This window comes from Euleptes europaea, chromosome 1 (genome assembly GCF_029931775.1).
Source record: "Euleptes europaea isolate rEulEur1 chromosome 1, rEulEur1.hap1, whole genome shotgun sequence".
NCBI lineage: Eukaryota > Metazoa > Chordata > Lepidosauria > Squamata > Sphaerodactylidae > Euleptes > Euleptes europaea.
The window spans coordinates 86,325,353-86,342,351 of NC_079312.1; the positions used below are offsets into that span (position 1 = coordinate 86,325,353).

The 16,999-nt window shown below is 42.2% G+C and overlaps 1 protein-coding gene across 2 annotated transcripts in view; it reads left to right on the forward strand.

Annotated features, from left to right (window-relative positions):
* ANXA6 (annexin A6) overlaps nucleotides 1–16,999 on the forward strand; it is a 50,648-nt gene that overhangs the window by 18,979 nt on the left and 14,670 nt on the right. For both annotated transcript variants that reach the window (XM_056857253.1, XM_056857262.1), the window contains exons 10-19: nucleotides 644–702; nucleotides 4,193–4,315; nucleotides 4,592–4,650; nucleotides 6,562–6,640; nucleotides 7,807–7,888; nucleotides 9,776–9,870; nucleotides 11,115–11,228; nucleotides 12,274–12,364; nucleotides 14,214–14,293; nucleotides 16,526–16,579. In XM_056857253.1, coding sequence (XP_056713231.1) covers nucleotides 644–702; nucleotides 4,193–4,315; nucleotides 4,592–4,650; nucleotides 6,562–6,640; nucleotides 7,807–7,888; nucleotides 9,776–9,870; nucleotides 11,115–11,228; nucleotides 12,274–12,364; nucleotides 14,214–14,293; nucleotides 16,526–16,579 — 836 coding nt within the window. The remainder of the gene's footprint in view (nucleotides 1–643; nucleotides 703–4,192; nucleotides 4,316–4,591; nucleotides 4,651–6,561; nucleotides 6,641–7,806; nucleotides 7,889–9,775; nucleotides 9,871–11,114; nucleotides 11,229–12,273; nucleotides 12,365–14,213; nucleotides 14,294–16,525; nucleotides 16,580–16,999) is intronic.

Genomic DNA, 16,999 nt, shown 5'->3' on the forward strand with positions numbered 1-16,999 from the left:
CATTCTCAAGTCACAAGGGGAATTAGTCTCTGAGGTAGAGCTATTCCAGTAGCAGGAAGGTGTGGAGGATTACAGCCACTGAGGTGGGGTAGTCGGAGAGAGAGCTGGGCTGGGGACAGAGTTTTGAGAGTCTGAAGCTGAATGACAGACTGAGAGTCTGAATGTCTGGATAATAGTTCTGTGAGGTAGAACTAAGCTTGAGAACTGAAAGTAACTTGAGTAAAGGGAACATCTAAGCTATTTCTCTGAAGCAATCTTGTGTATATAAATCTGACTTGAGTTTTCCCTCCAAAATATTCTGCCTTTTCTTGAAAACCAATCTCTGTGAGTTCCCTTTAATAAACTTCCCTGTTTTCTCTGTTTAAGTTGAAAAGCCTCTTGACTCCTATTTCTCACTGAGGTAAACACGGGTGTGGGACTGGAGGAGAAGAAGGAAAATAATTCTCCTCACAAATATACTCAGGCCAACGCCTTTTCCCCTCAGCATATACGGCTGGGCTGAGTGAGTGGGATATTGAAGGGGTTGGAAGGGGGGGGGTGCATCATACATGGTAATCACTGGGTTTTGAAGGGCTGTAGGACTAAGGAAGCAATTGCATTTAACTGAATTTTAGATGACTCTTTCTACTGGTTCCGTCCACAGTGAAGAATATCAGAAGTACACCAGAGTATTTTGCAGACAGACTCTTCAAAGCCATGAAGGTGAGTGGTGTACCCCAGGCTGTCTTCTCTCTCAAATTATTATCGCTTTTTCATATTGCATTCTGCATTGCTTACAGACAGACACTGAAAACAATGATGTTCCAGTGCATTAATGTGGTGATGACTGATGAGAGAATTTTCCAAGTTCTCTCCCTTGAGCCCTTTATTTTTTTGGTCTCCTCTGCCTGCTACTTACCAAAGCAACGCCAGAGAATGTAATAGGAAAACACAAACCATGTACGTAGGACAGTTTCAGACCACACACACATAGCAGTAAAGCATATAGGTTTATTGAACTTACAAAGGTTGTAAGGCAGAAAGAAGGATAATACTTAGGCAGATTTAACAACACCCCACATAGAGACTGATAGACAGACAGACAGACAGACAGACAATCAGAGCTGCTCTGGGTCATTCCAGAAGAGAGACAGAATGGTCTCTCCCTGGGAAGGACAAAGGACTGGGCCTCTGGACTAGCCTTTTATAGGTTGGACCATGAGAAAAGAGTCTCAAATGGCCCCCTCCTGCCAAATTCTTCAGGATATGAGTTTTCACAAATCATGGCTATAAGTTGTTTAGAGGATCTCTTGTTCCATAATAATTCTTTTAGTGTCCAGGTCTGATAACTGATTGTTTTTAGTACATTGGGTGATGGACAGAGCAATCTCCCCCTATGTGAGCAGACAATTTGGTGCCTGATTAAACGGCCTTGCTTATCACAAACATAATTTAGGGCATTCGATGTGTTTTGGGTGATTAATTCCAAGTAGTGCAATCTCCTATGCCCTTTAGGGTCAAGATCCTAATTAGAACTGGGGTCAGCTAAAAGTCAGGTCTTCATATGGCTTCTAAGTTATAGATTAATAAACTACAGATTAATAAAATTGGTTTTTCTTAACCCAAACCCATTTAATATAGACTAATATATTTAATATAAACTAATGTTCATTAAAAAAATTCTCACCACAATGACTTGCACTGTTAAGGAAACAGCACTGGGCTGAGGGGAGCTCTTGTTGCTTCACAAAGAGAATGAAAATGGTTTCAATAGGCCCGTTGGTTTTATTTATACACTGCTTTTCTCCCTGAGTGTGGACCCAAAGGGCTTTTTTTCGCATAGTTCCTCCCTCCTCCACTTAACCCTCACAACAACCACCTTGTGACAGTAAGTTAGGCTGAAAGATTGTGATGACCTGAGGTCACTTGGCCAGCTTCCATGGCTGAGAGGGGAATTCGAACCCGTTAGTCCCAGATCCTAATGTGATACTCTTAACCATTATGCCACACCAGCCCTCAGTAGTTTAGTGTAAAATCTACTCTGTACAGTCTAAACTTCATTTGTATGATGTTGTTAAGCTGTGTTGCTTTTCTCTGCACAACATTTTGAAAAATGTTTCTGTACAACCTTCTCCTTATTTAAAACTCTAGTGCATGCTCTGCTCATTTCCTACCTTGGCTATCACACAAGCTTCTTCTTTCTGGCCTCCTTGTGACAGACCTTTGTTCAAAAGTCTTGCTGTGCCAATCATTCACTTCTCCTATCACTTGGACCATGTGGTGACCTTATCTCAAATGCCTTTATTTGCTTCCTATCCTCTTCCACGCTAGCAGTGAAGTTGGAACATATGGCATTTACAGGAGTGAGGGCAGAGAGATCTAAATCTTGCTCCATGTCCACGGCAGAAAAAAAGATATGCATGAATTTCTGTATGCAATCCAACAGGAAAAATGAAAGAGGGTACTTGGAGGAATGTAATCTACATCACTGGCCCCCTATTTCAACTTTATCTGCTTCCCTCCCACCTGTCTTTTGGTTCCTGCCTCCCTTGGCTGCTGATTTACCTCCAGTCACTTATTCCCTCCCCCAAACCAATGTATTTAGAAAAATGTTATGATACCTCTCCAGGGAACCTTCCCTAGGTGTCTATGTTAGGCAATGCTTGGAGATGAAAACTGTCACCCTAATGGTCCCCCCACTTCTTTGCCTATACAGCCATCACTTTTTTATTAGGGGATGTTGAACAGTCTTTCAAAACCTTTTTCCAGCACTTAGACTTTCCTTCAAACTTGAATAAGTTTTGTAGAAACATTTCCCCTTTTCCTATGTTGCACTTTTTGGCAGATCTTTTTATCTGTATCCTTGGGCCAAGTTCAGAATTAGATATTTAGGAGTTGCTTTTTTTTCCCTTTAGAAAAGGAAATGTTGTAATAAGCTATGTGCTGTTTCTCAGAAAAATGACACTAAGGGTTATGCTGTGGGGAATAATACCAGTGCTGGTCTGTGGTCTGCCTAACTTACTAGTCTAGACACCTTCCTCTCGTTGGAGGCCTAGATCACAAATACAGCTAGGATGGCATTTTTCCATCTTCTGCCAAACTCGGCAGTTGACCCCTTATCTGTCCTGCACTGACTTGGCCACAGTGATCTGTCACCCCTAGACTGGACTGCTGTAACTCACTTTATGCATTGCTGGCCTTGAGGTTGCTACAGAAACTGCAACTAGTCCAGAATGTGGTGGCACGGGTCCTTATGGGGACCCCATGGAGAGCGCGCATGCAACCTGTGTTCCACCAGCAGCACTGGCTCCATATTGAGTACCAGATCATGTTCAAGGTTTTGGTACTTAATTTCAAAGCCCTAAACGGTCTGGGACCATTGTATCTGCGGGACCACCTCTCCAGGTATGCTTCCCCAAAGAGCAGTATGCTCTTCTAAAAACAGTTTTTTGGAGGTCCCTGGCCCCAGAACCATCCAGCTGTCCTTGGCCAGGGCCTTTTCGGCTCTGTCCCCAGCCTGGTAGAACTCTCTGTCTAATGAGATCTATGCACTGCAGGACTTCAGTTCCACAGGGCGTGTAAGACAGAGATGTCCCCCATTCCCCCCCCTTTCCCCCCTGTTTCTAATTTCTGGAAGACCTGTGAGTTCTTAGCTGTCATTGGTCACCTGAGTACCATCCTGAACCAACTTCACCATTGAAGAAAACTCCATCTATGAGGTGGCCACATAGAATAGGACATCATCTTGCTAAATGAAACTGGGATTAATGTTTTAAATTATTTTTTAATTCCATATTTTATACTTGTATTTAAACTTATATTTGTATTCTATTATTGTTGGAAGCAGCAAATTAAATAAAATAAATAGTGTGAGGCTCTTGTAAACTGAAGCACCCAGAACAGAAAGAACAGGAATACAAGATTCGATGTATATGTATAAGTGTTCACATAACTATACAACTAAACAAGGTAGTAACAACTTCATGTCGAATTCCTAGGAGATGAAAGCTGATATTGCTGAAAAAAGCATTTGCAAGACAAGTGCTGCTTTTATTAAAGAAAAATGAGCAAACCTCACAATAAGCCTGGGTTAAACTGGCATTTGTGATTCTCATATATGTATATATTTGTACGACTGTGATTTTTAAACATATTCATTTATGCCCTGATTTTTCCACTACCATACTTTGAAATAAATCCCAATCTATTGTAGGGTTTAGGAACAAGGGACAACACATTGATTCGGATTATGGTGTCGCGCAGTGAGATTGATATGTTGGACATCCGGGAGATATTTCGGACTAAATATGAAAAGTCCCTTCACCACATGATTGAGGTAAATACTGAGTGCTTGTACTGTCACTGATGTATGTGAGAGATGGAGGTGGCTTTCACACTAGCAATATAATCTGGAATGGATGTCCCTCATTCAGTTTTTACAGAGAATCAAGATTATGTTATTGACAGTCTGTTGAATTCCATCATGATCCTCATGTCATTTTTGAGATCTGAGCTTTTCTTTAACTGTGAACTTGTCCTGTCTGGTTGGGTGAAGCTTTCTCAAGGTTATTGTCCCTTTAAATTTTGCTGCTCTTTTCTTTTTTCTTTACAGAGTGACACATCTGGGGATTACAAAAAAGCGCTGCTGAAGCTCTGTGGGGGAGATGATGAGTAAGCAATTTCAGCCCTACTGTTACTTGGAGAATTGTTCTGTGTCATTTTTCCTAATCTGCCTAGACTACAGGCACTCTATTGATCTGAGTAGAGGGCTGCCCCTTGATGAGTTGATTGACTTGATGAGCTTACAGACAATAGGTGTCTTTGCAAAATTCTTCGAGGGTAAATATTTGCAACTGGATTTTGGTTATTTCCAATTGGACTGCTCTTCAGATTGAACTCATGCAAAACAGATTTGAATTTTTTGGTTGGTTTGTTTTTAACACAGTGGTTCCCCCCCCCCCAGTGTTAGTGTATGCCATGAACACTAGAGAAAACATGTTTTTGAAGTCCCATAGGTGTGCCTTTCTCTGACCCCAAGGTTCAGAGATCCTTGAAAAAGCACACTCTCTAACCTATAAAATAGAAACAAAAAGTAAATGATAGAATCCCTTCAGAACTAGCCTTTTGTGTGTCAATAGATACATGTTTCTTTGATGGTTTCATTTATCAGCACACAGAGGGCTAACTTTGAAGGACTTTCCCTTACTTTTATATCTTTGTTCCAGAAGTATACAACTGAGCTCCTCTCTACCATGGAAACAAATAAAATAGTGGTAACTCCTTCAATGTTATACCGCTGCAGAAGGCTTACATTTCTAATAACAGCTTGACCTAATGTTGTTCTTTTGATAATCTGTATTTATTATTTAAAAATACTGCTCGAATCTTGAACATCAGAGGCAGGCAATTCATTTCAATATAAGAATCTACAGCCAGCACAGAGTGCAGATATTTTGTGCTCCTGCTTTCTTGGCTTCTTTAATGTGCAAAGCTGAGGTTTGTACACCTCATCCAACATAAAATCATATTATTAGTCTCACTCTGAATTTTTAATTTCCAGACTGTTGGAATCCTATCAGTTGTTATTTTGGATAAACCAAGCTCTTTTCCTAGTTTTCATAGCAGTATATCCAGAATCTGCTTCACGTTTTCATGTTATCTTAATCTAGTTTTGCACATTCCCAAACTGTAATAGGACAGAATTTTTAATCCTGGACCATTTTGTCCAGGGTGTCCTGTACAAAGGGCCTTCCAACTTTAGGTTGGCTTTGGTGAATCTTTGATCGCGTATACATAGAATGGCCAACTTTGGTATTCTCACTTCTGCTATCCCAATAGGTGTCTGATGGCTAAAAGTATATTTTGTTGCCCAAGTGACCCTGTCAAGGTGACATGCAGTTGAGCCCTATGATACTGTTCATGCCATCTTGCAGGATGTCAGAATTACAGGGTTCATGGAGATGGGCACAATAGGGGCAATTGATATGAAATTCCAACTTAAAATGTAACATTGTTCTCCCCTTCTCAGTGAAACTGTAGTTAAAAGGTTGCTCACACTTTGATTAAAATTGCATAGGTTGCTTCCAGTTTGGCTGTCCACAGGACTGTTGTTCAGTGGTACTTTGTTGCATATAGACGCTCCCAGATTTAATTCTTGACATCAGGATTTTGTAGGCAACAGTGCTGAAAGGCCTTCTGCCTTGCCGAATGTATATTTTGCTGCCCAAATTGACTCTTTCACAGTTATAAGTCTCTGAGAGCAGCTGCTGGTCAGAGTGAACAGGCACTACTGAGCTAGATGAACCCGTAGAGAGGCTCAGTTTAAGGCAACTTTGTATATTTGATTTTTTTAAAAAAAATAATGTATCTAGACCAAAACCGGTCTTAATTACATCAGAAATAGTTAGTGCTATAGCATAATTTTCAAGCTAGGTAAAGGTGTGAGATTTTGTTGGGAATGGAAGGTGGAAAGCAGAATACGGTAGGCACCCGCTGATTTCTGCAGGACCTGAGTTGCTGCGTCATGTGTTTGTGTGTCTCCACAAGATCATAGCCCTTGTGTCCTGTCCCCTCCCATTTCAGTGCTGCAGGTGAGTTCTTCCCCGAAGCTGCGCAGGTGGCCTATCAGATGTGGGAAGTTAGTGCAGTGACCAGAGTAGAGGTCAGAACCCAACTCTTTCCCTCCTTTGCTCCTTGCTGGCTTGAAACGACAGCTTCTTCACGCCACGTGCTGCTGACTGCCTTCCTCACCTTCCCTAGTCCTGGTGGCTAACTTTTTCTGTTTGGCGGGCTGAACTGCAGCCAAATGCTTTTTTTAAAAAAAAATTACTGAATAGTTATCCCCCCTCCCATCTTGTGTGCGCTTTGGAACTAACCCTCTAAGATACTGAGTGCTCTAAGATGCTGTGTGCACAGCAGCATGAATATTTTCACGAGTATACTGGAGAGATGGAAACAGAGCACAGGGCTGTTTTGTCTTTGGCATTCAGTGCATATGCATTACTCCAATGTGGTCTCTTCAGCGCATACATAATGCTGGAGAGTAGTAGAAGTCTGTCTTGAGGACCCTTGCTTTAATGAATAGAACCGTCCCAAGGAGCTCAATCTGCAGGGCCCCCCCTTGTGAGAGACTGCTATATCCTGTCCCCCTGCATCCCCCACCAGGTGAAATATTCAACATACTAATCTCCTCCAGAGGGTGAATTTGCACATTTTGTGTGTGTCATGAAAGTTATAGCTATGACTTGATTACCTGAATGTGGAAAACTGGTTACCACACGGTATCTTCTCATTGTGTCAGACAATTGCTTAGCAGGAGGAAGCTAACTAAGAAGTAATAAAGCTGTTGGAACATTTTTTCTGATGCTGAAACAGAGTGTATGAATTCACCCCCTAGGTCTTATGCATGTGGAGCCCATGGGGACCCTGCCTTAGAAGAACCGTTGTCCGTTCATAGAGGAATCACTTGAACATGAATTAATGTTCAAAATGCAGTTGGTGTGGCTATAAAGATGTTCGGGGGCCTGAAGTGCCCTTGAAAAGTCAAGGATCACCCTCCTTCCAAGGCAGTCAAATCCATGTAAATGCTCTCCATTTGTTCTTGCCGCTGTTTCCCCCCCCCCCCTTAAGTGCAATAACACTTTTTTAGCCATGGGTTACTTTTTCTGGTTTGGCTGTCTTTTCCTAAGCAAGAGGATTGTGATTTCCCAGCTTGCTCTAATCCTGGTAGCTGCTTTGCTCTTCCTTTGCCAACCAGCGCCTCTTCTGTCTCTCTTTCTCTGTCCACTGAGCTTGGTTTTAATCTAAACCCTGTTACTCTTTCTGCAGCTGAAAGGAACCATTCGTCCAGCTGGAGATTTCAATGCTGATGGTGATGCCAAAGTACTAAGGAAAGCAATGAAAGGTTTTGGTAAGTAAGCTTTTACCTGAAGTGTGCTGCTGTTTACATTCTGATATCTTTTCTCCTGTGGGAAAACAATATTATGGCTCTACAGTAACACTAGAAAACGTTGCAGATCTTAAAATCCAAAAATCTTTTCTTAAAGCAATCTTTTCTACATTTCTCTGCGTCATCTGTTCTCCCCTGGGTTTTCTTAACACTTACTGGGAGCAGCTGTTACAGCTTGCAGCCATATCTACATGGTATCCCAAATTAGGTTTTCATTTCTATGGTTTGTTCCAGGAAAGCCTGTGCTTCATGCATAGGAAGTATGTGTAGGTTGTCGTAATATCTTGACAGACACCCAGTGTTTTACATATCAGGCAACAATTCTGCCACCCAAGTCATTCTGCTTGTGATTTCACTTCTCCTTTATTGTGTTTCTTGTCTCTTTCCTAGTTCTCTATTGAGCACTGAGCATGCATACATACACACACATCACAAGCTCAGAAAACACAGCACAAAGAACAAAAAGGGAGAAATCAAAATTAAGTTGGATGGTGGCTAGGGTACATTGTGCCAGAGATTCCAACTAAGCAAATGTTTGGAATGGTGGGCCTGCTTTAAGATCACACACTGAGCAGAGGATTCAAACAATTTAGTTCTCTCTCATTTTTGCAGATGGCTCACCAGTTGACAATTTCACCTACATATCTAAGTTCAGGTGGGCTCATGAGCTCTTCTGCTCCCTGTGGTCCACATCTCTTTTTGCTGTGCCGCGAAGCATGTTGTGGTTTTTCTGACTAAATTATTACCAGCTCACACTTTAAAACCATCCACCTTGGGGGCACGTTTGGCAGGAAGGAAACAGAGCCGGGCCACTGCACAGTTGCTGAAGTGTTTTCAAGTGATTACTATTAGATCATTAACATGTAATCCACAAGAAAGAAGAAAGGTACTGTAGACCATAAGTGAGGGAAAAAGGTAAATCAGATGAACATTTATCTTTTCATTTTACTCATGGGATGGGGGGAACTACATATTCTAATAACTACATATTCTAATAATATGTATTTGCCTCATAATGGAGGAGACACTTGACAGGGACATTCTTAACTCTCTTTCCCATCCTCTAATTCATCTTTTCAAATGCTCCCCCCCCGCCTCATCCCCAGTAGCAGGAGCCAGTCTGCAGGTACAGAAAAGGTTAAAGCACCTACCCTTGCACCAGTTTTCAACTACCAAATGCCCCTATTCCTGCCTTCGTGTTATCTCTGCAAGAGACCTGAGGTCACATTTGCTCAGAAGATGTCAGTTGTGCTGTGAATTTTAACAGAGCTTTACGTGCATAGCCTAGCATAATTTAGGGCAGGAGACTATCTGAAGGAAATGTTTGCTAGATAGCCCCATTTTAGACCACTGAAATTCTGCTTCCTTTTGGATGGACTCATGCATTCCTTTATGCCAGGGGTGTCAAATGTAAGGTCTGGGGGCCAGGGTCAGCTCCTTGAGAGCTCTTATCTGGCCTGTGAACCAGCCGAGGCAGTGCCCCCCCCCCTTGATGTGGGCTGGTGAGGCTAAAAAATGTTGAGTGTGTGGTTTTTGATGTCCTGAAAGATGTTGGCTCAACAAGCTCATTTAGGTTTGACTGTGACTGGATGCCCTTTTTGATCTAGTCTGTTTTGATCTAGTATGTCAGTATATCTAGTATTAATGCCCCTTTTGATCCAGTATGTTCGATCTAGTATGTGTAGTATGATCTAGTATATACTTTTTTTGCATCCTGGGGCTGAATTGGCTGTTTGCTTCCAGGTAGCTGTTGGGGGTTGAATCTAAATGTTCTTTCTGTCTAGATCTGAGACTTGTGAATTGCCCAAATGTCAGATGAATCATAGTTTCTATGTGTTGGGCTTTCAGGCACTGATGAAGATGCAATCATTGATGTTGTCACACATCGGAGTAATGCCCAAAGGCAAGAAATCATAAAGGCCTACAAGTCTCATTTTGGCCGGGTAATCACTGCAATCTGTTTTCTCCTCCTACACATTCTTAAAAGTGATTTGTGTAATCTGCTGATGTTTCCTCTGGCTCCCATTGACTATCCCCTTGGAAATAACCAAAAAGCTCTCTTAAAACCAAGATCTAACATTGTATGTCTTTGTAACAAAAGAGCAATTTTTGAAGTTCAGTAAACTGCTAAACATCTAGTAGTTTCTTAAGCGTTTAAGAGGAATGAAGAGAATGGGCTATAGCCTGGTGATGGAAAGTGCCATCAAGTTGCAGCCAACTTATGGTGACCCCATAGAGTTTTCAAGGCAAGAGACATTAAGAGGTGGTTTGCCATTGCCTGCCTCCACGTATTATCACCACCTTGGTTGTCTCCCATCCAAATATTAACCACAGCTGACCCTGCTTAGCTTCTGAAAACTAACAACATTGGGCTATCCTGGGCCAAATAGGTCAGGCCTATAGCCTACTACAGAGCTACACTGAGTGGTCTGATCACTAGCCTTTCTGTGAGTAGCTATTTGAAGCATTTTGCATGAAAGCAGCAAGACCGTTCTCTTTCTTTTTCTGCCCATAAAGATTGCCACTTGGATGCCTACACTTTGGGGGGTGGGGAAAATATCAAAAGAACAGTTCACACAACATGGAGATCGCAGGTTGGGTCCAGGGTCCTCACTAGGCCTGTGCACGTTTTTTCCGGTATTTTTTGAATTCAGGTTTAATAAGCCCAGAATTCTTTTTGAAAAGCCGAATATAATGGATTTGGCTTTTTTTGAAAAATTAAAAAGAAAAAAAAACTCCACACAGAGCTTAAGGCTGGCTCCATGTGGAGGTTGGAGCCAGCAGGCAGCATAGATCTGACTCAGGTAAGTAAGGGGGGAGGGGTTAAATGTTGGCGGGTCCAAAGCCCCCCTTTTTCGCTCGCTTTAATTGCTGCCATTTGTTTTGCCAGTAAAACCACTCCCTGAATGGGGAATGAAACCCGGCTCTCCAGATCAGAGTCCACCACTCCAAACCACCGCTCTTAACCACTGAATATTACTTTGCTTATACTTGGAGCATCCAGAACTTGGGAAGCCCACAGCTAGAGGCCTAGTTTTGAGGGAGCAGCTGTCAACAGCTTTTTTTCCATCCTGTTCTGTTCAGCTCCATTCTTTCCTGTTCTGGCCAGAAGGGGGGACTGTAGGTTCAGAATTCCCAGCACCTGCACTGTTTTACACATGTTCTTTATTGGTGTTTCTTGTGACAGGATCTGATGGCAGACTTGAAATCTGAAGTAGGCGGGGCCTTGGCAAAGGTTATCCTTGGGCTGATGATGACACCAGCACAGTATGATGCTAAGCAGCTGAAGAAAGCCATAGCGGTATAAAAAGTATTTTTGAAGTTTCCTTTAAGAGAGCGCTTCTGAATGCATTGGTTAAATTCATTTGATAACATGTCCAGGGTGCATTGAAGCCTTCTTAGTCCTGATTTATGTCTTGTGATTCAGAGCGTACATAATCATTCCAGAAAAGTAATGCACTCCTGATTTTTGTGCTCAAACGACCAATGCTATAGAAACAACTGAAGCTAAAAGTGTGTGTGCATGTTGGAGGACATATATCTAGAACAAGATAATTGATCTGAGGGAAAACTAAAAGTCCTGTGTCATCAGATTTGTTGTTCCACACTGCTCAAAAACATATTCCACCTTTTAAAAGGAAGGATACAAATAAATTAAAATATAAAATATAAATATAAAACAAAAAGGATAATAATTACAATACTGAGGTCCAGCTGCAGTCAAATGCTTATTCAAGGCCTGTGACAGAACGCAGCCATACAAGCCCCTACAGGATGCTAACAATGAAGATACTTCGTATACCTCTGACAGCAGTGAATCGTTGCAATGGGGAAATGGTGGCTAAATTGTACCATTAACAGAGACTGGCAGAAAATTTAATTTGGGCCCTGTATGGGGAGAGGTAAGGCTTGTAGCCTGTGACTCAGAGAAAACAGGTGTGGCCTGAAACAAGGGTCTCCATGAGTCCCAATTCTACAGCCAAATGCTGGTGGTTTTCTTATCATTGGCACAAAAGTCTTTAGGAAGAATAACTGAAAGTCCTTTTCCATTGGTGTCTCGTCAGGGTGGATTGTGGTCAGGGGCAAAGTCTTCATATAAGTGAAGTACATGAGGGGAAAATGTGTGAGGGGAACCTCCAAGCTCAGAGTCCTTGAGAGGAGGAGGAGGACATTCTGGCCAAGTGCGACTTCTCAGTTCAATTCGAGACAGCCTGTTAGCTCCTCCTTGACTCACTCTCCTTTATTGTCTTGAGGCTGCTATGTTGACATGCCCCAGCAACAAAACGTGGTACCTCCAATGTAGTGTTAGCAATGGATGAATTGCCGAATATTCTGTAATATTCCAGGGGGCTGGCACGGATGAAAACATTCTCATCGAAATCTTGGCCACTAGAACCAATCAGGAGATCCAAGCAATTAATGCAGCATATCAAGAAGGTAAGAGACTGGGAAATTGAGGACTCAAGGGGGAGATGGATAACTGTGCAGTGAGAAAATGACTGAGCTGCTCCATTAAAACGTTAGTATTGAAAATCTGGAGCTTTTCAAAAAAGTCTTGAAAGTGCTTTGAGAGTAACAGAGTAACATTATGCTGACTTATTCCAGTCTTGTTTTATATATTTACATAGCTTTTAATTCACCTTTGGTGAATTACAAAACACAATGCAATAAAACTTCCAGAGAACCCAGAGCTACAACCCTCTTCCCTTTATAAAAATGCCCGCCTGAACAATTCTGTTTTGCAGTGGGCTGAGTGAAGTAACTGCATAGGATTACACTATAAGAAGGACTTGAATCTTTGATGTTGCCAAAAAATTGTCCAGGCTAGTTAATAAGGTTGTGAGAATGTATATTGTGGTGCTCGGTGTAACAGTTTTGCTGTCGAGGTGCTAATGGTTCTGGTGATAGTAAATAATAGGGGGATTTTGTTTGTTTTTTTGCACAAGGTCCATGAGAGCCATGTACCTGTGGATAACAAGGGCATTCCAATCCCACTACCTATTTCCCTTTAATTGCCAGATCAAAGGCTTGAGATCTCCAGTTATGAACGCACATTTCCGCATATATTCAGCATGAGCCATGGCATGTATGGTAGTTGTGCTCTCATCTTGCACATGAAGGTCAGCCTTTGTGCATCCATGTAATGCCGTGTTTGGGTTGCTAGTCCATTCATGTACCCGCTTGGGCACATATACTATGCAACAGAATGAGGTGAAAGAGTTCTGAGATAAAATATGCTGTGCTACTTTGAGTCTGCAGGTGGAGGCTCACTTATATGAATTGATAAGTCCCTGCGACTAGTAAACAAGGAGCAGACTGGGCTAGAACTGTTCCTCTTGATATACCGTTTTTTTACTTCTAGAATAGCAAATGAACTATTCTGTTATTTCCAAAAATACGCCGATCAGAATTAATTTTATTATTAAATTTAAAATAAAAGGAAAGGGGGGAGGCAACTTCATAAACTTTCAGAAATAAACATATACTGTACTGCCAAAGACAGTCATTAGTTACCTCCACTAAAGGCATGCCAAAATAATTCTGTTCTATACCTTCTGGGGAAGGAAGATAGTATACACACATGAACACATGAAGCTGCCTTATATTGAATCAGACCCCTGGTCCATCAAAGTCAGTATTGTCTACTCAGACCAGCAGCGGCTTTCCAGGGTCTCATGCAGCAGTCTTTCACATCACCTACCTGCCTAGTCCCTTTAACTGGAGATCCCAAGGATTGAACTGGGACCTTCTGCATGCCAAGCAGATGCTGTACCACTGAGCCACAGCCCTTCCCCCATACCATACCTGGAAAGCTGTTTCAAGCTGTGGGCACAGCCACTAAAAGTGAATGCTCACAGGCTGGATCTGAATGAACCTGCCAGATAGAGGGGACTGTTAGAAGTGAGGTGGCTGATCTTAGTTGGTGCACAGGCTTGTCCAGGGAAAGGCAGTCCATTGGTTATGTTGGTCCCAGGTTGTGAAGGTCTTTAAATAGTATTGTCGAAGGCTTTCACAGTCTTTAAATAGGTTTATTTTATTATATTTCTATCTCACCTTTGTTTTTCAGCAGAATAATGGAAAGTGACTAACAAAAGCAATATACAATGCAAATTGGTCAAAAAGACCTACAGAAGGGGCTGTGCTGTCTCTCCCCCCCCTTCCTTCAGAATGACTGGCTACTGATTTTGTTATAGGTTAGAGTTATTTGAGCCATGTGGGTCAGAATAAGGACCTGTACTGTGATGTATATTCCTGGTGTTCCACTGATATCTCTTTTTTTTCTTAGTTTACCATAAGTCTTTGGAAGATGCGCTGAGTTCTGATACTTCAGGGCATTTCAAAAGGATCCTGATCTCTCTGGCTCTGGTAAGGACTCACTTTCTCTGGTGTTCTTCCCCTCACCTAAAACGCAGTCTCGTCGCTCTAGAATCCCCAAGACTGATGCAGATATTACAACCACCATGTTAAGGTAGTACTATCATCTTTCCTTCTGCAAAGTATTTGACGGTGGTATGCCAGACAAACATTTAACAGCTGAACTGTTGAGAGACACAGAGGTGAATTTGTTAGAAGCTGACTTTGCCTAGTCTTAAAGGCACAAGGGACCTGACAGGAGAAAAAAGCTGACAACTGTTTAGGGATTCTTAGGGCTGCTTTAAATTGCAATACCTTTTCCTGCATCACCACAGATCTCTTTGGAGGACTGTGTGAGATAAGACAAAATAACCCAGTCATTGTGTTGCATCCAAACTGCTAGCAACATGGCAGCAGTCAACATGGGGTTTGAATGGACACACCCAGTCACTTGGTGGCCGTAGAGTGTGCATCCCCCCCCCCCATAAAGAGCATCATATTGAAGAGGTAAGTGTGACTGTCTCAGGGAGGAGCAAAAATACAGTTGGCTCCAGTAGGAAAATAGTAACGTAATATGACTTCATGTTCCATTATAGTAAGACCAGTGATGCAATTGTAATACCAGTCTTGCAATCATAAGGCCTAATTACTATCTTTTCCCTGAGGATGTCCTCTGGTTGGCTAGAGAGATTTGTTCTGAAGCTCTTCGCTTCCCAGGTGCATGTAAGCCCAATTCGGATGACAGCTGGGGTGCATGAAGAGATCAGGCTTTGACTTTCCCGGTGCCTGTTTCCAGATATGAAATAGCCCAGAGAGTGGGGGTTGCTGTTAGCTCCATTGATGGCTGTACATGTACTGATGAGCTACATGTTATGTTTCTATGGCAAGGCAAATAGCACCCCTTGGGGGCTGTTTCAGGGCAGCAAAATAGCTTGAGTGTGGAAATCTAAGCACCCTCTCTCCATGCTTTGCAGTTCTAATCTGAACCAGACCCACTCACGCCTGGGAAGCATGGAACTTCAACACAAAAGCATCCACCTGACCAGGAAATGCCCCTAGAGAAAATATAATATCAGATTTCCCCTCAATTCTTCTCTGTCTTTACTGCTTCCTGTCAATGCTCTGGTGTCCATCACATTTAATCTTCCTGTTTTTGTGAAGGCTCATTTCTTTTCTCTCACCTCTTTTGTGGAACTAGTCAGTTACCTTTACTGGGTCTGGTTTTTGGCATCCAGGCCCTTTTTGATGTGTGTTTATCTTCAGTATGTCCCCTAGCTTTGTATTAGTAATATTTATGAACATATATATTGTGGGCAGATTGCCTAGCTGCTCTTGTTTTTGGAACTGTTGGGTGGTCAGTACGTTTGAGAGTTCTTACAAAGCATTATGAGGAGTGGGGGAAATTGCTGGATGTTTTATGATCACTGAGGCTAAAGATTCCCTGTTGAGAAACAGATTACTTTAAATTGAAGCAATGGCAGAGGAGATGTGAACAGTCAGCTCTTGCAGATTGGTTAGAGTAACTAAAATTACAGTCCCCAGACAATAAGTGAGTACTTTTTACCTATGGTGGGTTTGAAGAAATCTGTTCTCCACTTCTGTCTGCCTCAGCAGTTTAGTAGAATAGCAACTATTTGAGGCTTGGTAAGGGCAATGAAAAAAGCTGAAAGGAAGAAAGTAGGTTCCTTTGAAATGTGGTGTTGGAGGAGAGTGTTACGGATACTGTGGACTGCCAAAAACAAACAAATCAGTGGGTTCTAGATCTAATCAAGCCTTAACTGACCCTAGAAGCTAAAATGACTAAACTGAGGATATCATACTTTGGTCACATTATAAGAACACAAAAGGCACTGGAAAAGAAAATCATGTTAGGAAAAGCGAAAGGCAGCAGGAAAAGAGGAAGACCCAACAAGAGATGGATTAATTGGTTCTTGTAGGTTATCCGGGCTGGATTGACTATAAAGGACGCTACTGCCCTCAATTTGCAAGACCTGAGCAAGGCTGTTAAGGATACGACGTTTTGGAGGACATGGATTCATAGGGTCGCCATGAGTCGGAAGCAACTTGATGATACTTAACACACACACACACACGAGGGAAGAGAGACATAATAGACTTTGGCCTTATTCAACAGTTACATGCCCTTCTGCCCTCTTAACTCCATGTGTTTGTGACCTTTGCACCTATAGATCTGATGCTGATCCGTTTTGTGTTTTTATTAACTGCTTTCAACCTTAAACCTAGGGCAACCGTGATGAAGGAGGGGTAGACAATGCAAAAGCTCACGAGGATGCCAAGGTGAGAAGGGCGTGTTTACGTGTGCCCAGAATAACCACAATAAAACAAGGAACATTATCTCTCATGGCTTTTGCTTCATTGGCTGAGAATGGAAACTTGCCTGCCCTAAAACTGATTTCCCACCACTCCATTCCAAACTAACTTGCGTGAATGTGAGTCACAAGTTTTAACATGTTTATAATAAAGCAAATAGGTTCCAATGCCATATTTCCAGGATAAATATTTGGTTTATAATCAATTACCGTATTTTTCACTCCATAGGACGCACCTGACCATAAGACACACCTAGTTTTTAGAGGAGAAAAACAAGAAAAAATCTTGTTTTTTCCTCCTCTAAAAACTTGTCTTATGGAGTGAATGCCGGCTGGGCGCGTGCGCGTCGGGACAGCGCAAGCTGGCGTTCCCCGCCCCGACCGCCAG